The sequence below is a fragment of the Channa argus genome, chromosome 15 (assembly GCF_033026475.1).
Source record: "Channa argus isolate prfri chromosome 15, Channa argus male v1.0, whole genome shotgun sequence".
Classification (NCBI taxonomy): Eukaryota; Metazoa; Chordata; class Actinopteri; order Anabantiformes; family Channidae; genus Channa; species Channa argus.
Window position 1 is genome coordinate 19,751,217 of NC_090211.1, and position 26,360 is coordinate 19,777,576.

The 26,360-nt window shown below is 42.9% G+C and overlaps 1 protein-coding gene across 4 annotated transcripts; it reads left to right on the forward strand.

Annotated features, from left to right (window-relative positions):
- Nucleotides 1-639: 639 nt before the first annotated feature.
- On the forward strand, nucleotides 640-21,966 carry rnf216 (ring finger protein 216). Of its 4 annotated transcripts, none has more exons than XM_067478484.1 (17): nucleotides 640-773; nucleotides 1,632-1,758; nucleotides 6,602-6,732; nucleotides 6,921-8,252; nucleotides 8,475-8,551; nucleotides 8,849-8,957; nucleotides 9,169-9,330; nucleotides 9,432-9,543; nucleotides 9,745-9,878; nucleotides 10,695-10,745; nucleotides 11,299-11,436; nucleotides 11,663-11,811; nucleotides 12,547-12,625; nucleotides 17,160-17,257; nucleotides 19,631-19,853; nucleotides 20,644-20,713; nucleotides 21,067-21,966. In XM_067478484.1, the coding sequence occupies exons 2-17, from the start codon at nucleotides 1,692-1,694 to the stop codon at nucleotides 21,456-21,458; spliced, it is 3,324 nt and encodes a 1,107-aa protein (XP_067334585.1). In that variant the 5' UTR covers nucleotides 640-773; nucleotides 1,632-1,691; the 3' UTR covers nucleotides 21,459-21,966. The 4 variants fall into 4 exon arrangements, with proteins under 4 accessions (XP_067334585.1, XP_067334584.1, XP_067334586.1 ...); XM_067478483.1 differs by having other exon boundaries at nucleotides 671-773; nucleotides 1,637-1,758; XM_067478485.1 differs by lacking the exon at nucleotides 11,299-11,436 and having other exon boundaries at nucleotides 671-773; nucleotides 1,637-1,758.
- Nucleotides 21,967-26,360: the final 4,394 nt, after the last annotated feature.

Here is a 26,360-nt window from a genome sequence, read left to right on the forward strand (position 1 = left end):
TATGTTAACAGTAAAATTTTCTCTTACCCTTACAGCAGTCGGGTAAACAGCCAAATTGCCAGAGATGTGTGTGCAATCATCTTTGAAATAGATTATTTTTGATGCTTTTAGTTTAGCTCTACCCTATTATTTAAAATGCCGTAAAACTCGAGGTGGCAGAGCTACATGTACTCAATGGGCCACTCAATAGTAAAAGCAACAAATTGCCCCCGACCACATCACATTTATACTCCAGTTAAAGTTAAACTTACATGTACTTTAATAATAAATATCTCCAATCTAAAATTGAACTGGGTTACATATTTTCAAAAACTCTTGTAGTATTATTAAATAATAATAAAGTACTATTAATGCAAAATTAGGCCAGATGTTTAACCCATAATAAAACATAAGTTATTATTTGAATATAATGAATCTGAGTCTGAAATGTAACCAGAACGATGTAAATACGTAACTCAAACTTTCATTTAAGTCACTGGAAAATAAAAACCCAAGTTATTCTGGAATCAAAGACTTAACTGCACAGTTTAAACAAAGGGAAGCATAGCGCTCTTCTTCGTTGTTCTTGTGGTTTTTCATAAATAGAATTTTCTCTGACCCTTACCGTTCCACTTTCAGACTACATTTCCCAGAAGGCCACTGGCTTTACGTAATTAACGATGCCGTACGCGTGACGTCACCACTGTTCTTGTTTTGGCAGTTTGTTTCGATATTCACGCATTGTCAGTCCACCAAGAAGGCGTTTCAAGCTGGTTATCAAATACGAAACAACGGTATCGTACATTTGTGTTGTTTATACACATATCTTAGTCTATATACAGTTGGCTTGAAGCAATGTTATGGATGGAAATCCTAACAGAAGCGAGCTAACTAGTTGCCCTACACGCTAGCTAGCCAGCAAAGCTAATTATCATTAGCTTAGCTGAGAGCAGAGGTTTATACTGTGTGTGCGCGGAAATGATCGATTGCTGAAATGACGTTTGTTTTTAATCACAGCATCTTAAAGTTTGAGGTAGTGTTACATTGGTAATGCTAATGTCAAGGCGACGAGTCAAACTCAAGTACGCAAGTACGCACATAAGTTAGCTAGAATTGCAACATTTCCAGTTCCTCGCAGTGTTAGCGTCCACTGTTTTAACAATATATTTAAATAACGATCTCACGCTAATGCCAACTTTTCAAGTTGATCTACGGCCACTTTGGGTGTTGATCGACCTAAAAAGAGACTCTTAAAAATAATGATGGCGGATTAAGTTGGCTAACACGTCAAACTAACATTCAGTAAGCTTGTTTATGTTGTGTAATTTCATGTAAAACAAACATTAAACCACAATCCTTCTCTTTACGCCTCGCATTTCTGCTTTTACTTAGGTTTCGTTTAGTTAAGTTCTCTTTTGCTATTATTCCAGTTGATCTGACCATTTGATAGTCTCATATATATATATATATATATATATATATATAGTTTTTTTTTTTCCTGTGTGATCTAAGTACTTACGGTAATAGGGTGGAGTTCAACCCTCCTTTTTGGTGAACATAGAATGATAAGTCATACATTTTAAAGTGAAACCACTTAATTCAAGGGGAACACCAGCACTTTAATAATTGTGTGTGTTTGTGTGTGTGTGAAGAGTAGATGGTACCAATTGAGTGACTGTGTATGTGTGGGATCTGGTAAGTGTAGTTTCACAATGGCAGATGGAGGCAGTGATGATGATGTCATTCACCTGGCAAGTTTCAACGTCCACCGCAGCCAAGGTGAGAAACACCATCTTATTATCAGGCACGTAAATACACAAAGCTCAGATTTAAATGTCACATTATATATTGTATTGTAGAAGCAGATTGTGATAAAGATTTTGACATTTATTGCCATGACATTTTAAAATATTTTACCATTTACATAAGCTGCTGAGGGCATATCCTCTTTCATTTTGGTTCCAGTATTGCAAATTACCAAATAATACCCAACCTCAGTACTAGTACATAAAGTTTCAGAGTGACAGTCCCTCCTGCAAATAAACAGTCTTGTTTCAAATGACATTTGTTTCAGTTCTTAAAAAAAAAAATTTGCAAACTGTAGTTATCCTGAGACACATTGTCAGTGGCACTGACATGTGAAAAAGCATCTCTGATTTTGCAGACAAGTAAAATGTCAGTTTCGCTTTGCTGATGGCTCTTTACTTCACTTTATTATTCAAAAGGGAAACTGATTAGCAGAAGGCACATACACACAAAAACTGCCACCACAATAGACAAATAAGCAGTCAATCTGACATAATCCAAACATAATGAAACACAATGCTACATCTTTCATGTGCTGCATCAATTATAGGTTACAAAAACTTAGATAGACATAAAATCCCTACGAAAATTCAATAGAAATATTTAAACATGATGCATAAAAATGTTTAAATAAGATACACTTTCACCCCCTCTGACCCAAACCAACAACTCAAACTCTTGGACTATAGAGAGGAATATCCCTCGTTAGGCAATGAGAGCCTAAAGATGTCAGCAGGGTAGCAGAGGCTGGGGCTCAGTGAACAAGAGATTTTGTGGGAAATTAAAAAAATATATATTATTGTGATTCTTTTGTAGTGAACTAATGGTTTTACTGGCAAGTTTACATCTTCTGACCAAAATTAAGTTTGGCCACGCGTAATTTTAATAGTTTCCGACTTAGTTTATAATCTAAAACCTAAATTCATTAAATTTGCTAATTTTGTATTAAACAACCATTATGCAGACTGCACATTTCATTGCTCTGTTATAAAAAACTTAAATTTATCTCTGCTGCTTGAAGCATTACCAAAAGTGCATTCAGTAAACAAGCTATTTAAATTAGACTTTATCATAGTTTTATGAGCCAATGGGAGTTTTCTCTGTGTTGTCAAGGAAACAGTGTTTTGTTTTGGCAGTTTTGGAGCTAAGTAGGGGAGAGCAACAAGGTAGTAGTGGAAGGCTGAGTGTATAGCTGTGGAGGTACATGGTTGGTTTCTTACTGGGTGTTGTGGAATTGCTTTATCTGCTCAATTGTGGAATGTGGATTTCAATACATTTTCAGAGTTTTGTCATACAATGACCTCTGGAGTGGATAATTGTTGGACCACCAGGCACAAGTAAGCCTACCTCTACGTTAGTAAGAAACTATATTTACATAGACTAAACACGTGGCTTAACATTAAGTGGGGCAAGGGGAAGGTAGTTATAGTGGAAAAATGACTCTTAGGCCATGGATAATGCTTTGCTAAGTGGGATAAATGCAAGAAAAGCCAAATTAGGGCAGCTGACTGAAAAAAGAACAAGGTACTCTGTTTAATGGAGGATGATTGCTGCATGGAGGTGGTGGAAACCAAAGTGATGGAGTTTAACCAGCGGTTTGGTGAGTTTTGTGATATAAATATCTCAGTTAAATAAGTACTCCACAAGCTTAAAGCAATGCTGGTTTGAGAGGCAAGGGCAAATTCATTCAGAACATTTTGTGACGATGTTGCTTGTTGGATTAACGAGGCACATCAGCGCTGAAAGGAAGCAAATGAGGCAAGTGTGTCTGTGGCATCGTCTAGGACACCCAGGAAAGTTCTGAGTGCTCTGTAGCATCTTCAGCTCATCTTTATGCCTTAAGGTTGAACTCGAAAGGGCAGCTTTATATTTACATTTAGTCATTTATCAAAGGCTTTTATCCAAAGTGTGCAAGAAGTGCAAGCAAAAATCTAAGTCAAGGAGAGAACATCAAAGTTGAGGAAGGAAATAGGAGTGTTGTGACATGAGTCCTTTTTGGAAGGTTAAAAATTAGGCTTACTGCTGTTTTTTTGATCATCTGCAAGGGTTTGATTGTTCATACCGCTAACTTCATTAACACGCACTGCAGAAGTCAAGACGAGATATTACCAGCGCCTGCACAATGAGTTGGTGTGTATATTTCTTGAGGTAAGGTCTGATCTTTCTAGGTGCCGCTGTAGCTCAGCTGGTAAGGCAGTCGTCCACAGACCACAGAATCAGTGGTTCGATCCCCAGTCTCTGGGCAAGACGCAGAACCCCAGAACCCCCAACAGCAGTACTCATGGGATAAGCCGAAAAGACAAAAAAAAAAAAATGGTCGGATGGTTAGAGAGGAGGAGGGTGGAAATGTCGTCCTCAGTCAGAGTTGAAAATGAGAAGAGCCATGCAGTGTTGGAAGTAGTTAGTAGTATTCATTCTTTGCCCTGGTGACAGTGTGAGAAAAAGACAAGGAGACCCTGATAGTCAGCAAAAGCAGATGGAGTCTTGGATTTGTGCCACTTCCTCTCAGCACTCCTGAGTGTGCTGCGTCTCACAGACTCACAGATCCAGTCGGTGAGTCACAGAAGCTGAGGGATGAACAGGTCTAGAAGACTTGGGGCGGAGACTAACCAGAATGGATGAAACAGAAGTGTATTGCAGAGGCCGTCTATCGCTGCATCTGTATTGAGGGTGGAGAGGTCCTGTGGTGGGGGCAGACTTACAGAGAACAGTGAAGAGAACTGCTTTGGACTGAGAGACGGGGGGGGGAATGTTACAAGTTAGGGATGAAGACTTTGAGCTGAATGAAGAAGATGTCTATGGTGCAGTTCCGGGTGAGAATGAGGTCCAGGCTGTTGCTAGCTTTGTGGGTTGGAGGAGTGGAGACCAGTCTCAGGTCAAACATGTTTAGAAGAGCAAATGCATCAGCCGCCTGAGGTTTGTCCAGGTGGATGTTCAGGTCTCCCAAGATGATGAGAGGAGGGCCGTTTACTGGGAAGTGGGACAGCATCATGTCGAGCTCATCACAGAAGTTCCCAGCTGGCCTGGTGGTCGATAGAACACAATCACATGGACTGGTATTGGTGCCTTAACCTAATGGCGTGATGTTCCAAGTATGACAGGTGGTGACTGAGTGTTGATCGGGTGCTTTTGGGCAAAACTTCCAGGTGTCCGCGATGGCACCTGATGAGCGAGGAGTGTGAGAGAAGCCCTTATCTTTATTAGTAGCTGAGGCACTAAGCCAAAAATGAGAGAAATAAGAAGTTAAGCCTGATGCACAAAAGTAAGTATTGGAATCAAAAAGTAGAGCAAAAAAAGAACAATTGGAGGTGAATGTTGCTCTTGCTCAACTTGAGATCTCACAGAAATATGAAGGTCAGATTTTGGAAATAAGTTCAGACAATGGAACACACTTTGTCGGGGCTGAGTGGGAGATAAAATATGCTGATCCACCATGGCACCAAGTGGACGTTTAATCCTCCATCTGGCTCTCACAATAGAAGGGTATGGGAGCGTTTAATTCGTTCCATCAGGAAAATAGATTCAAGATTCAAAGTGTTTATTGTCATATGCACAGATAGAACGCATGTTTCCCTGTACAATGAAATTCTTACTTTGCCCTCCACTCTAAATGTCATACAGTAAGTAAAATGAGAATTTACAAAAAATAGAAATAAGATTAAAAAAAAGCGCGGAGCGAGCAAACACGTCTGCCACGGAGGGCACCATGTTGGAACAAACAAACAAACAAAAAAAACCACTGAAAGATCAATGTTTGGATGAAGGTCTGCAGTCAGCACTCTGTGAAGCTGAAGCCATCATAAACAGTCGACCAATCACTACACCTTCCAAACATCCTTATGCCTTGGAGGCATTGATGCTAAATCACCTTTGTCTCTTAAAATCCCAAACCATCTACGCCTCCAGGAAGGTTCCAGAAAGGAACATGCAAACTGCAATTTGGTTCCTTGGCATATTGTGGTGTTTGTTGACTAGTCAGTTCCTCATAGGTGATAGGCCAGGTTCAAACCAAGACGAAGACCAACAAGTTTGGTAGACCCATAACCAGGGTCTGTTAGAGTGAGGCAGTGGTGAGGACTGTTCTCCTATGGTGTATCGTGTGCTGGTGACCTTTGACACCAGAAGAAAGACCATAAGAGACTGGTCAGAATAATGCTTAAGTTAAAGCATATATTTTTGTTAGTTTAAAATTAATTTAGTAATTGTTTCCAATATTAAGTTAATAATTGTTTCTAATCTTGGAGAACATTTAGGGCCCGGGTATGTATGAGCCGACGAGAGTTTTCTCTGGGTTTGGTTTTCTCTCGTCACTGTGTCTTGGAAGGTTAGGTAAATCACAGTTGATGTCATCAGTGAGATCACATAACTGCATTTGAAGTGTTGTCAAGGAAACAGTGTTTTGTTTTGGCAATGTTAGAGCCAACCAGGGGAGAGCAACAAGGTGGAAAGTTGAGTTATTCAGCTGTGGAGGTACACGGTTTCTTATCATGTTCATTTGTGAAACATGCTCTGTGAAATCTTTTGTGTTTGATCAACATCTTTCTGTGGAAATACTTTATCAGCTCAATTGTGGAACGTGGAATTCATACATTGAGTGGATAATTGTTGGACCACCGGCTCAAGCCTGCCTCTAAATTTGTATTAAATAGTATTTACTCTATCTTGTCTACTATATGTACTACTACTACTACTACTACTATATATACATTACTATATATACTTTAGGAAAGATAAATATCAATGGTGTAAACATTCAGGACTGGTCCATATCATTTTTTTTTTTTTCACTCTTTTACATCCATCCGTGTGTTTGCAGGCTCCTCCGCCCGTCAGAGAGAACTCATCACCATATCCGATGATTCCGACGAGGAGCCTGTGACTCTGGTACCTGGGAGTCCTTTTCTAGTCCCGGATGATGCTGATGATGATGACATCAGAATACTGGAGGTGACTGACAACTGCAATTACTTTAAACCTTAGAGATCTTGAATGCTGTAATTATTTAAGAGCATATGCAAAACGTCCGAGAAGTGTTCTTTAAGTTTGCCTGTAATGTGATCTGCAGAAATTACAACAGAAGCAGCATCTTTGTTTCAGTTTTTACCTCAATTTATCTCTTGTTTGTTCTCCTGCAGCAACTAACTCCTGCACGAAGACATGTGATTCGCCCAGCAGCGAAATGGAATGGGGCCTCACGCAACCTAATTCAACTTGTAGGTCTTAGTAGCACAACCTTTGGGTTTCCCACAGAGGACCCCAGCTCTGTCCCCTCTACCTCCAGAGACACCAAGGCCGACTCCTTCCCTGTAAGGCCAGCCATGCAAACACAGACTTCAGTGCAGTCTGGCACATCTGCGCACACACAGCCACAACCAGGCCCTTCATCATACACACTGTCTCAGCCACAACCTAACACAAACTCACGGCGACCGGACGGCACACCAGCACATACAAATGTGGAGCTCCGTGCAGTTTCTTCTGTCCAAACCACGTCTACCTCCACAAACGCCATCTCATCTAGAGCACCTATAGGAGTTTTTTTTCAGCCTCAGCCCAGCACATCTGGACTCACACAGCCACAGGCTGGTTCTTCAGCACACGCATCCGTGGAGCCCCAGGCAAGTACCTCTGCCAGTGCCACACCTTACTCTTGCGCTGTTGCAGTGACTGCATCAGCTTGTTCCACAAAGACTCAAGATAAGCCTAATACAAGTATGCTTACACAAGACAATCCTCAGGCTAGTAAGTCAGCTGTACAATTACAGTCTTACACACGGACACAGCCTCAGCCTGGTACATCCACACAGCTTCTATCCAGTGAGACTACAACCCCACAGTCTCAGGTAATGAAAGTAAATGAGGCAGAAGTAGTTGTTCTTCCCAAGCAGCCAAGCATCAGAGCATCTACTCTAATAACTCAACCCCAGCTGCAGCTCAGGACCCACAACCTGCTGCAGCCTGTGTCATTCAATCGAATGCAGGGCAATCTCATTCAGATTGAACCACAGCCCCTCGCCCAGGCCCCTGCCCAGGCTCCAGTCCAGCCCCCTCAACCGCCTCAGGTGATACAAGTGATCCCCCCTGCAGTGCTAATTGCTGCAGCCCCAGAGAGACTGGGACCTCCTGAGACGGGTCACCGGATAATTTTGGGGAGCCAAGCACCTGGGGAAGCTGTTCCCAATCCTCCGCCACAGGCTGGTGGCCACATTCGAGTGCCTAATGCAGACTTTCACCCAACTGCTCCACCACCTGCCAAAGCTTCAGTCCCGGACAACAGAGGTGATGAGGTTCAGTTTCTCTTGGCTCCAGCACCAAACCCCGAAAGGTTAATAGCAGCCCCTGGTCTCGTCATGGTCCCTCCTGCACCAGAGGACATTCCCCAAATAGAGGATGCAAGGCCCGGTCCCTCTGCACCACGAGAGAGAGTAGACCAGCAACCCCACATCAGAACCCTCATAACTGGAGTTGTGAGTATTGATAAACTGAGGAGATGCCAGAATGACCTAGTTACTTCTCATCTACCTCACACATGAACATCTAATCAAAAAAACAAGTTAATAATGGAAATGTCAGATTAAACGATTGTAATTGTTGCATAATAATTATTTATATACAATCACTTGCTCGGTATCAAATAACTTTTCTAATTCTGTCTGTGTGCCTTTTGACTTTTTATCTGTTCTCCACAGTTGGACCTGTTCCCCGATGTCCAAGAAGCCTATGTAGCAGAATTGATCCAAATGAACAATGTGAAAGACTTGAATGTGTAAGAAGCGTCTGAACACAGCATTTCATAAAGGACTATCACAAGTGATTCAGCTGTTTATAATATCAAATCCGTACCTGTTTATTTATATAAACACATTTCCGTTATAATATAACAGTGGGCATACAGTTGGATGCTGGTCAAAATGTTCTGCACACATACACACGGATGCTATATGGAACAATATTGAATTTGCATACTTTTTTAATTTTAGGCTTAATAGCTACAGAAAAGCCTTTAGTACAAAGTCTTTGTACAAAATGCTTCATATACAGCTTCTTTCGGTTTTGTTTCCAGTATCTGTAACCTGCTGTTGGAGAATCCCGAGTATCCAAGGAAGGAAAAAGCAGCAGCCACAGCAGCTCCCACAAGCATCCTGCTGGAACCTGGAGACACGCAGGCAGAGGTTTGTGTGTATTACTGTGTAAACAGATGATTAATATACTGAAACAACACCTACATTATGAGAGCATTTCAAATACAAGGGGTAAAGTCAGGCTAACTGTTAACTTCACACGATACTATTCACACACAATTTAGTTGTGATTTTGATGACAGCTCCACGTGCATCACTGAATCAGATATCTGAGAGTCTTGGTTGTTGTGTGGGTGTTCAGGTTACTGAGGACTTGTTCGACTACTCCAAGCTGGGCACGGTGGGCCCTGAGGCTGTGATGCAGGCTGCAGACTTGCTCATGGCAGACTTCAGGATGCTTAGCTGTCAGGATATTAAATGGGCCCTCAATGCTCTGAAGGGACACTATGCAATCACACGCAAGGTAGCTGTGGCTTCTTTTACAGATTGTGCATCTTAGGAAACCACCTACATCTCAGGTCAAGTCTTCACCCCCCCCACTCTCTCTCTCTCTCACCCTCTCAGGCCTTATGTGAAGCTCTGAAGAAGTGGCAAGATTCAGGCGATCCCTCAGGAAAGAGACGACGGAGCAGAGCCTCCTCTGAGCGATGCTACGTCGATTTCCATTTTGAGCACGGTGAGCAAACTTTTTCAGTTACCCTCTTTAATCTGTGCACCTACCTCCATGTAGTTTAACAAACTAGTGCGTGATGTAGATTTTTTGTTCCAGTACACACTTAGAAGTTACATTTTATGGTTATAAAGACTTTCTGTTGGCAAACATATTTATACTCTCTTAAATCAGTTTATCATTCACCTGGTTCCCTCTGCCCTCCAGGTTCGTTGAAATTTGACAAGAGAATGTATTTCTTGGAAAATGACCGTCGCTACTGCCGGACATACAGCAATCTGGAAGCTTGTGTGCAGAAGGAGCTGTCGTTTTATCACCAGAAAGCCAAGGAATGGGCAGAGGTATAAAAGTCTGCTGACTTTATTTAACAGCATTATATTAGAGACATACAACATTGATTGAATCTACTTTAATGCTATGGGAAAGTGGTACATGGTCTGTGCTTTACACAATTGTTTCTCATTCTCTCATTTACCCATTCACACACACACACACACAGACACACACACACACACACACACACACGCACACACTTATGCACCAATGATGGCAGAGCTGCCATGGAAGATGCTACTACATTGATTACAACAAACATGTCTGGAAAGTTCAGATTAACAATTTTAAAAATACTTCAGTCTGAAAAACCTCCTGACGAGTTTTTTTTTTACTCAAAGACCATCGGCACTGGGGAAAATATCTCCAACACCATCCAGATAATTTTGGTTTAAGCATTGGAGAGGGACGGGAGTGTGCAACCAGTCATTTTGGACTCAGTTTAAGAATTTCTCTCTAGTGCATTTGTTTTAGCAGCAGTAGTCTGTCTACCTACCAAAACTGGGACATAACATTCCTTGAGATGCCAAAGGTCATGAGCTTCTGCAACAAGTAGAATCTTGGATAATCAAACATTCATTTTTAAAAAAATGTCACTTTCTAATTTAGAATTTAAGAGCACTATTTAATTTACTTGATATTACTATCACAACCGCTGTAGGATTTAAATAGCGTTACTTTCCTTCGTTAAATTGTTCATTGTAAGTCAATCTGAGGACCCATTTATACAGTAGAGGCTCATCACATGTCACAGGTTTTACACCATCAGTCAGATTTAAAAACACTAACAGAATCTGACGGTTTGTTGCCTTCTTCTCATTCAGCATGAGGACTTCCTCCTGGCTCTGCAGGTCAATGAAGATGAATATAAGAAGGTACAGTAGAAGCTGCACATACCTTAACCAAACTGATCATAGCTAGCACTTCATTTGGCTACTCCTGTCTGTTTATTTTGTCTACAAATGCTACATTGAATATCCGCATATATAACATGTAACAATATTGGGATATGAAATTTTTCAACATGAGTACTGGTCAAACACGACCTTGATAAATGCATAAGAAAGTATTTCCAATAATATCAATGCAGTTTATGTTGTTCAAATAGTGTTGCTGATGAATTTACTGTCTATTAAAGACAGTAAACTCTAGCCATGCACTTTATTGTAGCTATGCAAAGTAATTTTATAACCTATAAACCAACCCTGAAGATAAAAGTGTGAAATCAAACGGTTGAATTTTGTAATGGCTAAAGCAAACTTGTTGCTCTGTAGGCTCATTGTACGTCTTAACCCTTTAACCACCACAAGACACTTTTTTTTTTTTTTGAATTTGAATTTGAATTTTTATTTATTTATTTTTTGAATAAGATGACAAAAAGTTTGAAAATTGCGAAGCTACAATAAAAAGGACCATGCATTTTTCCAGGATGGCCAGCTGATTGAGTGCGGCTGCTGCTTTGGGGAGTTTGCGTTTGAGAAGATGACGCAGTGTTCAGACGGTCACCTCTTCTGCAAAGAATGCCTGGTCAAATATGCTCAGGAGGCAGTGTTTGGCTCTGGGAAGGTAAAACGTGAGATGAGCCTACCTGCTAATATTGCTAGGCAGGAATGTACAACTTTAATTTTTGTTTAAATGTGCTAATGTGACTATCAAGGGAGAATGATATTCAAATATTAGTTTGAAGGCAGCAAAGTGCCATAAAGGACCGTTGTGTTTTTGTCTGTTTAAAGAAGTGATTCAAATTCTAGTTGTTGTTTTTTTACATTGATGATTGTGGTTTCTGATGCAGTCAGAGCTGAGCTGCATGGAGGGTGGCTGCCCCTGCTCCTACCCAGTGTGTGAGCTGGAGAAGGTCCTACCAGAGAACATCCTGTGTAAATATTATGAGAGGCAGGCGGAGGAGGCGGTCGCTGCCACCTGTGCTGATGAACTTGTGCGGTAAGTGTGTGTGTGTGTGTGTGTGTGTGTGTGTGTGTGTCTACACAAACACGTTGTTTGGTATGTGCATAAACTGTTTGCTTGTACTTTTGCTGGATTACACGTTGAAGTACACACTTTCAAAATACATTTTTTGAAACACGTTATCTTGTTCTATAATGATTTGTTGATTGCTTGGAAATCAGTGGTTCAAGTCATTTTTCAAGCAAAAGGGCCACAGATGACCTGGATTCAGTTTCTCATATGTGAAAATTAGCTGTTTTTTTTGGGGATTTCTTGAATTTAGTTACTTCAACTTGGGATTCTTGGATTCCAAAGGTTTACAACATTTAAACAAATAACCCATAGACTCACCAGCAGATTGATGATGCATGGAAATGATCTTTAGTTCCAACCCTAATCTTTTATGATAGCTGAACGTTTAGTCCCACTTGGATCACTAATATTCCAGATGCTCGTCCAGCTTGTTTTGCAGCTTTTCTTGTTTGTTCACACTGTTGCTGAATGTTGATTGGAAGCTTACTCACAATTAGATTTTATAATTTGACAGTGTGACTGTCCTTCTCAGTCACGAATAAATGCTTAAAAGGACATCTGTACTGTCTTACAGGACTTAAAATAATAGCTGGTTGTTTCCTAACAGTGGGATCTTTTTGTCTGTTTTTGTGTCTCATGTGTAGTTGTATCCCAGTATTTCCTCTCAGCCCTTAATCCTCCTTCCTCTCGCCCCTGCAGGTGTCCATTTTGCAACTTCCCAGCCTTGCTGGACAAAGACATGTCACTGTTTAGCTGTCCAAACCCCCGGTGCCGCAAGGTCAGTCCTATTCTGTGTATTATTTCCTTGGTAAACACTTCCATGGATGCCAGGCCGTTGTCTTTAGACCTTAACTGTGTGTTTTCACACATTGCACGTTGTATGTGCAGCCTCTGACATAATCCCATATGGTGAACACATCACATATGTTGTTAAATGATTACTCTACAAAAAAAAAAAATTCAAAAGGAGACGACATGAATAATTCCAGTCCACCATGAGAGAAAAAGCTGAAACCAACTGTGTGAATGTGTCATAAATCATCTCAGTGGAGCTGGGACAAGAGACTGAGATCAAAGTTAGTGTGAGGGGAAGGATTGATGAAGAGGTTTTGGAGATGATAAAATGGTTCCATCTGCCGAGGTCTCCACCTCCATCTTCCTCTCTGTTTATCTCTGGGCCTCTTCCCTCTGTCTGAGGAATGCAGGAGGGAGGTGTTGCTTTACATGTGCCAAGGCTTTCGCATGGATTGCTGTCAGAAATCTCCATTATTTGGAAAAACAGCTACAGTCCTTTACTCACTCTTACCACACACACACACCGCCCGCCCTTCTTTTTGTCTATCGTTGTGTCTTTGTCTATGTTCTGTTTCGGTGTCTACACTCACTCCTGCCACACCACAGTTTCTGTCTGACTCAGCACAAACACACACACACACACACACACACACACACACACACACACACACACACACACACAACACACTCCCTCCTTACGCTATATTCCTGGAATCAAAGAGAGACATGAGGTTGTGTCAGTACCTTAGCATTATGTGGATCTATATCAACTACATGTCTTAGCAGTATGCAGGGTGGCCCCAGGTCCTCTAAAAAATGTTCATTTGAACTTGTTTATACCTGTAGAACCCAGGTATGGCATTAGATTAAGCCCCTCGGTATCCAACTGACACAGACGTATTCGTCGTGTTACTAATCCAGTAAACCTTTAGCCGTGTGTTCTACAAAATGTCAAATATTTCTGTTTTGTAAACTAATTAGTTAAGAAAATGAAAACAACACATTTTTGGAAATTAAAATATTCTTTATTGCAGCATAAGCTAGAGTTGTAAGGTGCCCTTCAACTAATAATTGATCTTCCATGAGCGCAGCCTTGCATCTAGACATAGGAAAATCTGTAGTTGGTCATAATGTCACTCATAACATTAAAGGCAGCTGCTGTTTTAAAGTCACACACCCAGTTTCAGTAATGATGCTGAGAAACATTTCACTGTGTTCTAATAGTTGTCTCACCAGTGCAGACCCACACGATATCACGAGGGAATTCTCAAAGGAACGTCCGAAGGCCACAAGAACCTTGGAGGAACTAAAACCTCATTTCAACCAGAAGAAACACAGACTAGTTCTATCTGCTGTACAATAATTCTGTAGAACAAAGTATTAAAAACAACAATCTTCAGTCCCACGGAGCCAAAGATGGAGGGCTGACTGCTCGAGCACAGGCCCCTGAGAAATTTAAGTAGTTTTATCCACAGAACAAAGAAGCACTGGCTGCTACTGGTATCAGCACATGGGGTGGTGGGCTTTTCTTGTTATTTATTAAAATCCCCTACAAGTTCCCTAGTTTAAAAGAGAGAAACCCTGGAAAAAACTAATGAGATTGCCCCACACTCTCATTCTGCATATTTTATGTGCTATTCCAGGGTTTTAGCATTTTTTTTTGCACCTTAATAGAACTCTTGCAGTCCCAAGGTATTTTTTTTTTGAATCCGCATAAGTTGAAACAGGGAGGTGTTCTTTTCATTTTACACATCCACAGTCTTCTGCCTTGTAGAAACCTGGCGCCCGCTTTAAATTTGGGGCATAGATTCGAGCGTAATGCTACCAACCGCTAAAGATTTTTCATTTATGCTGTGTTTCTTGCCAAGACCTGTAAACACACTTTGGTGCATAATTCAGTGGGGTTTTAAAATGATTACTGACTGATGCATTTACATCATGGTCCCATAGCACACATTTCACTGTCTCTGGGAAAATTATGACGTTTGCAGACTTGTCTTAGGCTCCATTAGTTTGACTCACTAATTCCGATTAGAATGTTCATTACTCTTCCTGCAGTTCCTCATAATAACCCGTAGATGGAGCCAGACCCATAGCAGTGGCTCTGCAGCATCTTTGAACAGCTGCACTCCATTACACACTCACACACACCCAAAGATACAAAAAAGGTATGCTCTAGATGTTTTTTAGTCTGATTCCTTTTTGCTTATCGGCCTTCTACATAACCAACAACTGCAGATGTAGGTCAGCATACAAGCAGAAAAAGCCAATATGTAACTATAAGCTCTTTTCTCTTTAGGTTTTGTCTTTATTTTCTTTTTGGTTACAAAAAGCCGCACCAGCTCCTCCAAGCACCAGGATGCAAGTCTGTTACTACTGTGGTGTGTGTCTGAGCCTCCCAACTGTGTTGGGACCCCCCCCCCCCCCATTAAAGGAAATCTAATGACAGAATATTACCATTAGATTTCCTTTCATGTGTGTTAGGTGTTAAGTTGTTTTGGCTTGTGGTTTTTCTCAACATTAGCACAGTTGAAGGCAGTAGTTTTACAGTTGGCCCCTTAGCCCAATGTAAGCAGGGAGGGGCTTTGTTATGTAACTGACACACTTCCATAAGCCCTCCCGCCATATTCCACACGGCTGCCTCATTGGCTGGCCGCACTTCTCACTCCCCTCGCACTGGTCTCTTACTGGCTAGACACATTTGTTCCTCTGTTTCGAATGTGTTTCAGATCAAGTTTGACCCAGATTCCCCTCCCTCTCTCTGGCCTCGTCCCCCCCTTTGCTCTGTCTGACCTACACACACAAGTTGATGCAAATATATTCCACATGTGGTCATGAGGACACTTGGACAGGCAATTCCCTGGCCTGGGATGATTACTTCATGAAGGCACATGATCCAGTGAAGTTGTCACATGGCCCGTGCAAATTTTGTTAATACACTCATGGAAGCATCTTTTACCACTTTATCATGTTAGCTGTATGTGCTCCTAAATCCCCTCCCCAAAATCTGGATCTCTACCAGCAGCCTGCTCTGCTTTATAAGGCCTAATGCAGCTGTGCAATGCATGAAGAGTTAGAAAGAGTTAGAGGAGGTGAGCAATGAATGAAGGCAAAGGGAAGGACAAAATGGGTAAGAGGGGGGGAAACGGAGATAGGACCCAAAGGAAAGGACTGCAGAGAATGGACGAGAGCAACAGGATGGAGGAGTGAGTGCGAAGTAGCTACAGACTCCTTGCTCCATATTCAACATCCTCACGTCACAAAGTGCAAGTTGCTCGTGTCTCTTTTGACTTTTGTCACATTTCACAGTAAAATTACATACCCAGCGGGAAATGGTGGGGAGGACACGCCCCATGAAAGTTTTGCCTCCCAACGTCACTGGATGTATTTTTAGCCAGGCTATAAGAACTCAGGTGTGTTCCTGTTTTTCCGCAGATTGTCAAGCAGGTCTGTCTGTCACCCTCTCATCCTGTTCTTCCTTTCTCTGCGTTACCACTAGGGGGTGATCTTTCACCACTCTGCCTGCCGTCCTCCTCCCTTTCTCACTGTCTGTCTCTTGGTCTTTGTGTGATCTGGCTTTCTCTGACTAGTCGTGCACCCCTCCTCCTCTACTCTGAAAACCAACATTTAGCTGAAATCATACACCATTCTGATGTTTGGCAGCTATGTTTCCTTGATCTCCATGCTTGGCCACTCCCATATGAATTACCATCATCGTGAGATAAATGCCAGAGAAGTGATGCGAGTGGTCCGTTCTCATCAGGTTTTACTTGGCTCAGAAAAAGGTTCTTCTTTGATTCGAGCTGTTTTTCACTGAAGGTCTTTAAGTGTCTTCAATAAGTCTACGCAATGTTGCCGTCCAAACTGCTGCAAATTCTCCTGTTCCCCACTGTCTGGCTGAGCGCGCGCACACACACACACACACACACACACACACACACACACACATCTTTGTCACACGTCTTCTGTTAGAGCTACATGTCTATGTTTAGCAGAAATACACAAAAAGTGATACACACATTGCCTTCAAAATGTTAGGGATGGGTTTAAATCTTAGAGGGTCAGATCTGAGGTTGCAGTGGCAATATGGATGGACCAGCTGACATATGCCAAAGTCCTTAATATTACATGAGGTTCAAATATTTATGGGGACACCACTTAGCAAAGGGTCATCGAAAGAGGCAACTTGAAGTTGGAGTGTCTGTGCAGCAGTGCTGTCTGCTGTCATGTCCTATAGCTGACTCAACAATGGAGGATGGAGTTGCTGTTTCTAGGCAACTGAGCAGTCAGCGGCAAGACTCAGGCTGCAGTCACACATTTTGTGGGGAGAGCCACACCTATCTCTGTCCATGCAACTCCCTGCAGTGGCAGCAGCATCTAGAGCAGACACTGGAGGAATAATCAGATTGCTCGTCCTCTCATATTCAACATTAAATGAAATAGGCCTGAATTTTTAACATCCTAAGGAAACTTGTTTTTATTGCCTGATGTCACTGTTGTCCTCTCTGCATCTATAGGAGAGCTGTAGAAAGTGCCACGTCCAGTGGAAGCAGCATGCTGGGAAGACGTGTGAGCAGGTCCTGGAGAGGGATGAGATCCGCATAAGGGTGCTTTTGTAAGTGGCTCACAAATGGCAACTCATCTGACTCCTTTATCAACACACCACATCTTAGCCATGTCTGCTAATGATCTGCAAGGGACAGATTATAGAAGGATGGTTTCCCTGAGAAAGACAATTATCCTCTTATTGATAAATTCTTGTCTTATTATTTTTTACGAATTTATTCCTAAACGACAATAGTGCAAGACCACACATTTATTTTAAGGGGACATTATTCCTCTTTCCCACAACAATCCTAAGACATTGCTGCTCAAAACCCACCTACATAGTTTTGATGTAGCGTTTCAAACAGTCGATCATTGCATTGGGCAAGTCTGTCCTGCAGAAGACAAACTTCTGTGTCTTTCTTCTGTGTTTAGATCGAGAGCTGCAGCATTAACACAGCCCCCTATTTTTAGACATAAAGCTACTGAATCCATTGTGAAAATGTGTGAAAATATAACAACCAGCGCTGAGCTTGGCGTTGCCTACCTCTCCATCTTTGTCCCAGAAAGGGGCAGAGGTAACGGGGACACGGCTGGTCCCTGCTAAACCTTACATTCATATGATTGATTGACTGTTGCAGTTTCTCTTTCTGAAGGCAGCAGTGCGCACTGGGACCATCCACTGTGTTTACCTGAATTAGATCATGTGCAAATAACAGGATATTGCTACACGAGAACCACATACATTTACTGTCAAATTTTCTTCCTGTTGACACATTTCTGTGGCTCTTTGTTCTTATTTCCAGCTGTATTTCTAGACATTTTCCCATGTTGTATCCGTGTTTTCTTGTTGAAATCACAGTGCTCTTAGTGAGACGGTTACTGTCACAAACACGAGTAGTTTAGAAATAAAACATCAGATCATAAAGATCAGATCCTCGTTTATGTTTATTGCTATTAATTAGTTAGCTTGCTGACAAGGCACCACAGCGGTGATGTTGAAGGATGGATAAGTAGACAGATTTAATGTTGCTGGTCTGAGGATTGAACCGGTGCCTTTCCCATGTGGCCAGGAGGTGGTAGAAGTACTCAATACTCAATAACCAAGGAAAATTTTAAAACCATATTAAATTTGATGTTAACATTAGAAGAAAATCTAGAGTAAATATAGCAAAAACAAAGATGAATATTTATATAGAAAGTGACACCGAACAAAAGCAGCAGCCGGTAAAGGTGGAGCTGACAGACACAATACGACTGTTATTAGTTTTTACTTTATCAGTCATTAACTAGTTGATGAGATTTCTGTGTTGAAGAATCTGTGTTGAGGTAGAGGATTGAAAACATACTCTGCATGTAAGCAAATATACAGCAGATTATCATGTCCTGGAATCTGGGCCATGATCAGACAACCTGAATCACCTGCAGCGCTTCAGACTGGACTTTGTGCACATTTTGGTGTTGACTTGACTCAAAGCGTAATTGTGGTGAAATTCAGCTCCTACTTTTCGGACTTGTTTGGATCCATTTCAGGCCCTTTTAGGTTTGATGATTTCTTGCTCTCCTCTCTACTCCTCACTTAGAAAGGATGCCGGGTAAACAGCTCAGTTTCCCGGGAAACACTCCAGGAAACGGAGAGGCCGGGTGCTTCCTGTGGCCCTGCAGAGGCCCACAGGCAGTGCTTCCTGTTTTGAGCCACTCACAGATCTTCTTACTTCCTGGTGCTGAAAGGGACGGGAAGTAGGATCTGGGTCCAAGCAGAGCTTATCCGACGCTAGTAACAAAAACCTCACAGTCACTTTCAGGGTTTGGTCTCATGTCTGCAGAGATGATGGAGCAGTGGAAGAAGCCTCAGTTGACACAGCTTGTGTATCGTAGTGCATCCAGCAGCTCAAAGCAAATCAGATCCGATTTTTTAAACACTTTTGTTTTTCATTGTTATTTATGGCAAAGTCTGTCTTGCTCATTCATGACTTAAGTTCATTTCATTACCTGCAAGAAAAAAGATAGAATATAATAATCACAATGAATTATAATAATAATTACACAGACAGTACGATGCCCAGTGGATTTTAGTGTCTCAGTGCGGCGTTGACGCCGATTGTTTGATTTATTCCTGTAGCTCTAACTGTGACTGTACGTTTACGCAGCCTTAAACAACTTCACAGAAAATAGTCTTCTTGGTTTAAGTAACATCTAAAGCCAGTCTGTCCTGTGAGTCATGAAATACACAGGAGACGCTTCATCTCACTGTCTGTGTCCACAGAGTCCTAGATGGTTTTTTTTAGCTCTGTTGTGTTTTTTCCTCAGCTGCTTTCTTCGTCTCCACTTTCTCCTCTTTTAGGTCTTGCTCCATCTCCGCTGCTCATCTTCACATCTCCTCCACTTATTTAATTTGTCGGTCGCTTTCTAACCTCATCTCTCTATTGTCCACGTGCCGCAGTGAGGAGCGTATGACGGCGGCCCGGGTGAGAAAGTGCGTCAAGTGCGGGATGGGCTTGGTGAAGTCGGAGGGCTGCAACCGGATGTCGTGCCGCTGTGGCAGCTTCATGTGCTACCTCTGCCGAGAGCCCATCACCGGATACAACCATTTCTGCCAGCACGCTCGCTCTCCTGGCGCCCCCTGCCGCCACTGCCGCAAGTGTTCCCTCTGGACTGACCCCACGGTAATGTCCATTCTGTTATACAGTAGATGTGTGCTGTCACATGTGGTTTCAAAGTGTCTGGTCATTCTGTCGTTTAGCCAAAAGCTTCCCCAAAATCAATAAGTGGTCCTTTCCACACACACTCTCCCTGCATTTTAACCCCTGAGCATCCGACCTTACGGCTGCCCACAGTGACCTGGCTGCAATATCACTGGCAGCCACAAGCAACAATTAGTCCCCGAGCGATTAATGAGCTGGAGCTGCTCCAGCAGCTCTGCAGAGGCACTAGAGTCGGCCAAGAGCTGGTGCTGCTAGCGCTGCCAAGAAACGGACAAACACCGGCAGCAGAAGAGCGTCAGTGAAAGGGTCCACTTGGCTTCTTATCACTGTAAAGCTTTTCTTTGTCAAACAAAATTGCAGGAAATCAGTAGTTCAGAACACAAAGCTTAGACCAAATGTATATTTTTATGTAGAATAAACAGACTAGTGCAACATCAGGCGGGTTCGTGCACTCGGGCTTCTCCGAAGACAAACTGTGGTCTCGTCCACCACAGAAGCTCTGACCCCCATGAACCAGCACTCTGCAGGTTGAAGCTTGGTTTCTACTCACAGCTGATTTATGAATAAAGCAGAAGTGTCTCTCTGAAACCGTCCCAACATGTCTCACACTGCCTGTTGATGTTATGAACCCAGAGGATTTCTGTCAAACTGTCACAGTGCTGCTTAATTCTGTGTTTACCTCAGTCACCAGAGCAATGTCACCATGTTCATCGCATCACAGCTAACAACTTGTTTGTGTTTGCTCCTGCAGCAAGATGATGAGCGAATCATTCAGGAGATCCAGAAGGAAGGAGAGGCCGAGCTGAACAAGAAATGTTCAGGTTGGTACTGAGCATCACACTGTCCACAACCAGAAGGTTCAAACTCTGTAACATAGACTTTGTTGAAACTGTCAAAGCTTTTGATACGAACTTTGTGCTTGTGTCATCGTGTATTTCTTTTGTGTCACTGCAGCAACGTTCTGCTTCCTCTCTGCTGCTTCCTCTCTGTCTTTTTAACTACTATTTATTTACAGGAGAAACCGGCAGCAGGTGCACGAGCGCTTCCTGTGTTTGCTTTGTCTTTGTTTGTGTTGAATGTGTTTGTGTAACGTGCGTGTGAGGAAGATGAGGACGTTGGAATCAAACGGCTGGTGCATCAATAACCCCTCTTTTCTTCTACTTTTTCCTTTTAGATAATTCAGGGAAGAGAGTCGGGCCTCCTCCAGAGCCTGTCGCTGACCCCAAGCGGCCACGAGTAGGTCCAGCCCCCGAAAACCCGCCCAACCCAAACCCGCCAGTCCCTCCTCCTCCTCCCCAGGCGGTGCAAGCTCCCCTGTTTGTCCCTCCTCACGCACGCTACGCTCCAGCACCTCCGCAGGGCAGGATCTACCACCAGGTGATCATGCCCCGGCTGCGACCGGCACCTTATCTGCCCCCCCTGCAGCACCTGCCCCCCCTCAACAATAACAACAACGGACATCATCACCATAACAACCCTCCTCTTAACCCTCACCACCACAACATGGACATGATGGACCTGCCCATGCACTATGGACCCCCACACCGCTACTACAGACGTTTCTAACACACACTCTGCGCTGAGTGTGTGTTATTCCTGGAGTGATCCCCCTGACACACACACGCTTGCTCAAAACTCTTCCCCTTTAATTTCAGCATTGATTTCAAGTGTAGTGTTATTTTTCATCTCCTTCCAATTGTTTCCTGCATTTTCATAGCTCCCTGTTGACACCAGACCTGCTCCTCTACGTGTTTTTTCTTTTTTTGTTTTTTGCTTTCGGACGGTCAAACACATCTGTAGAATCGTACACAAACTCGTTGCCAGACACGTTGCCTTCTCCCACTGAAACCCGGGAGTTCAATAATGATGTGGATTCATACGTTAAATGTTTTTTTCTGTCTGAATAGTGTGGGTAAACTGATGAACATTTGAGAATCTGGAGAAAATGTATTTGCAGTTTATACAGATATTTTGGAGTACATAATGAAAAGAAACTGATAGCATTCCCTTCTGTATCTTTTGTGTAATGTGTGAAACCACACAATTTTCTAATAAAGTTTTTGTTTCAGATACATCTACACTTTGAGGTTTCATTTTTTCACAGAAACGTCTGCGTTCTACCTCAGCGCCTGCCAGAGTCTGTCTCTCTCTCTCCCTCACTGTCTCTTCTTCCTCGTTATTCGATGAAGAAAAAAGGGGGCTGACTCATGATAACTGAGCCCCTGGGCTCTGCACCAATCGTGTGACAGAGTGGCTGCTTTCCTCCAATCGTGTGACAGAGGGGCTGCTTTCCTCCAATCGTGTGACAGAGTGGCTGCTTTCCTCCAATCGTGTGGCAGCAGCCGCAGCGGTACTTTGTGAGAGGGGACTTCTTGGTTCAGCCAAGTGTGCTGTGAGTGTGACAAATCATTTGGCTGCACACACACACACGTCACTCACTTTCTACATGCAGACTGCACAAGTAGCACAGTACAGCTCCATTTTAGCCTGAGGGTCCTAATGAGCCAGTGTGAGAGTCATAATTAGACTAAAGCATTTTCTAACACCAGCGAAGTCCTCATGGATGTAATAATCTGTCATAATTTACCAAGACACGTGGGGACATGTAGAACCTTCCATACAGTCAGGAAGAAAATGGTTTACACAGTTAATTTGTGTGTGTGTCATAAATTCTGACACTCAAATCATGTGAATTCGAAACAAATCCGGCCACGCGTCCCCTCTGATCACGTGGTTTGATAATCACGTCTCTTCACGGTTGTTTTTTGTGTCTTTCTATATCTCTTTGTCCTATGTGAGTCCACTTGTACTTGTTTTGTGTCTCCCTATGCACATTTTCCGTCCACTTGTATTTTTTTGTGGTGATTGTATGTGTTTACGAGAAGACACAAATCTTCCATTGACATTTTGTCTCTGTGTCTGTTTTTTTGTGTGTCTTTGTGTATCTCTCTAGTCCTTTTGTCTCCGTGTGCTTATTTGTGTCTGCTTGTCATTGCAGTTTGTGGCCAATTTGTTTCGGCATGTAGCTGAAGTGTGTCTCTGTTGTCTTTTTGTCTCTTTGTGGTGGTTTTGCATCATTTTGCTTTTTTTTTCAACAAAACATTTTAGCACCATAGTTTTATCTGCTGATGACTCATTTAACGGGTTCAGTGAAGGAGACTTTCTCTGTCTCATCCTTGATCAGACATGAACTTCCAACATCAAACCGTGATGTTAAATACTGCAGAAATGATGCCTGTTAGCATAATTAGCAGTTTTCTACACACAGCTTTCAGGCTCCAGTACATCGGTTTACATATCCTGACTAACTTCCAGCCAGTTCCCCGTCATTTTATATTATTATTAAGAACATACTGAAAATCTACTGCTAAAGACTTCCGACTTCAGCAGCGTTAGGAAAAGTGTTAGTGAGGCAGCTGAAGGTGCAGCATCCGGATCAGGTTGTTCCACTATCGTGTGACAATGGAGCTGAAGAGCTTTGCTTGTGGGGTCTCTTCCTACCTATGTAGTGTGGGGACCACTAGACGCTTTGAATGTGATGAAGAATAAATCGGAGCAGTGTTGGGACGAGTCCTTTTTGGCTGATTAATCACCTCAAAATTAAAGAGCCATTGCTGTTAAGACACAAGTACAGCAAAAGCAAATGTGTGTGTGTGCGAGCCAATGTGCACATTAATACATTTTACAGTATCAGCAAGTACAAGCTCAGTGGGAGTATTGAGTGTCACACACATCGGGTTTGTCCTCAGTGTTTCACAGCAGCGTCACTGTGAAGTAAGAGAAAGTTTTCACCTGTGCACAGAAAGTTTGGAGAGAAAGCAGCACTGTGTCTTCTCACTGCTGCTGAATTGTTATTGTATGAACTATGGCAACAGCATCTGTTTTTTATTTTTTTTCAGTTTTTATTTGAATTTTAATGAGTGTCTATAAGCAGACATGGCTATTGAGATATTTTATTAAAAGTGTCTCTATTGACTTTCCAAAATATTGACCTTGTGTCCTTTCTGTCCTTCTGGCAAAAACCAAAGCCCCTCAAACTGACAGGAGACAGTTTGGTGAATAGCTTGGGGGGGTGGGGGGTGCTGTGCAGTGCTGTGAGTGGGTTTAGATTAGAGCAGATTTGAGTCTGTTGTCCTGAAAATGTGAACCAGACATGACCTTCATATCTCTGTGGACACCTGTGATGGACAAACACCACCTCTGCTGCAGCTTCCTGTTCATGTTCCCTTGACAACAAATGTAAGCTCTATTTTCTTTGCATGATCAGCGCTGAGACGTGTGTGTGTGTGTGTGTGTGTGTCTGTGTGTGTGTGTGTGTGTGTGCGCTGCCTCGTCCACAGGGAGCGCTGGTGTGTGGCAGCTCTTTCTCCCCTGACGGTTCCGCTGGCTGTGTTTTGTGTCTGTTGTTGTTTGTGTGGATCTTTAATGAGAGTGTGTTTTTTTGTAATGAGCCTGTGCTTTTACAGCTGTGCTGTGACCTGCTCAAGCTCCTTAAATTTCATTAGGTTTCATGCCCGACTAATGGGCAAGTACTGCTACTGCATGGGAACCCAGCATTTTTCATCTGCTTTCTGTTTTCAGAAACATTTCTGGAACATGGTTGTAATTAAGTCTCTTTCGGTGCTGCTGTTCCTACTCAAAGCTTTCGATCTCAGTGAGAACATCATTTCTATCACCTTTAAACTGATTTCCTGATCCAGCATGTCGTGCTGCCCGTGGCTTTACCTCCATTAGCACACATCTTATGCTGAAATATGACATGTGGATCAACACTAAAACCTCAATTGTTTGTCCAGCGCAGGTCTGGTTTTTATCAGACTCCATTTCTATTCCTCCCAGATGACCCAATGACACTAATGTTCATTATTGATGTCCCCTGCTATAGATTCAGGTGTGTTTTCCTGGTGTCCTGACGACTGTGATCCCCTGACTTTTTATCTAGTGTTGGCAGAAGGGAACATGAAGCTACATATGCTTCAGAAAATCCATCTTCTTAAGTTGTTTTTTTGTTTTTAGAATCACATTAATCACTTTATCATCTGCATTGGAAGGAGGTGAGAAGGAAGCGGTTGGGTTGAGGTTCCCTCTGACAATCGAGTCAATCTTCAACAAGGTGGTGCAGCCTAAGGAAACAGCAGGAACCAGGCCCGCGTGGGACCTTTGTGCCGGCTACAGTGGTGTAACAGGGGGGCGAGTGGGATTTTGACATGAATTTAACTTAATGTCGCTTCACTCCACCACACTATGCACAGCTCTTTAGGCTCGAAAATATTTATTTCCATGTTCAAATTCCCACCTGGCACCAGCAACACTGAGCAACAAAACCTGGTGCATTAAACAGTTTTGCTAAAGTTTTATTAGCCATAAAATGATAAACAGTAATTTTACTCAGATCCGTCTCTTAGTTAGGACCTCGCCTGAACACATTTCACCTGCCTGCAATCAATATACCGTCGTTATCACAACCTCGAACTCATTCTCTCTGTGCCAATGTGCTGCTTCTAACATCTGCTGCAGATGTGAAAATATGCGAGTGCTCCTCTTCCTCGTGTGGCTGATCTGTAACTGTGAGTCGACCTGCTATTCATCCTGCTCAGACCCATGTTTCTCCTTCACGTCCCCTAAAGAGATTAGTGCCTGACCCAGTGACCCACTGCCTGACTGCCTGTCTAAGCATGTGAGGGATGTAGGATGTAGATTTGATTAGAGTGAGAGGAGCTGGTAGAAAAGGGGCTTAGATGGAAAAAACAATGTTTGGCCTGTTTCTTTAATGATCTGCTTTTTTCTGATCAAAGACCGCCCTTCCTCCTCCTCCTCCTCCTCCGGCTGCTGCTCCCGTTAGGTTCTGCATCCAACCCCCCCTGAGGTCTGTGCACCCCACCCTCTCAAACCACACACACACACACGGCTCCCTAGGCCTCAATTACACTGCATTTTGGATGTAATGAAGCTTTTTGACGTTTCTGGCCCCGACGACGCCACACACACTCTTTGATTCAGACCTCTCCGCTTCTGTCAGCTGCTGTTGCCGTGGCAACAAGGCTAAGGGGTTGGGGTTTAGGGTGGCACAGATGTGGGTGGAGGCGGCGGCCATTTTGCACAACAGTCTCTCCTCCCTGCCTTAACCCTCCCCCCATCTCTCCCATTCTTCGCCTGGAGCCTGACACTTTACCCACAAATCACAGCACCAATTCCTGGGATCTGGGTCATTTTCTGAGTGACTCATCTTTTCAGTGAAATTGTTTGGAGGGAGGGAGGAGAGAGAAAAAGGAGGAGGTGGAAAATGTGAAATGCAGAGGGGCTGATGGGAGGAGATGGTTAAAGCAGGCACAGCTGGGGGGGATTAGGGAGGAGGAGGAGGGGGAGATGAGGCAGCACTGGGGAGGAGATTAGATGGAGGGGTGGTGTGTGTTTGTTTTGCCATGTTGGGTGTTCCTCTGGGATCTGCAAGCCTGACAGTGGGAAATG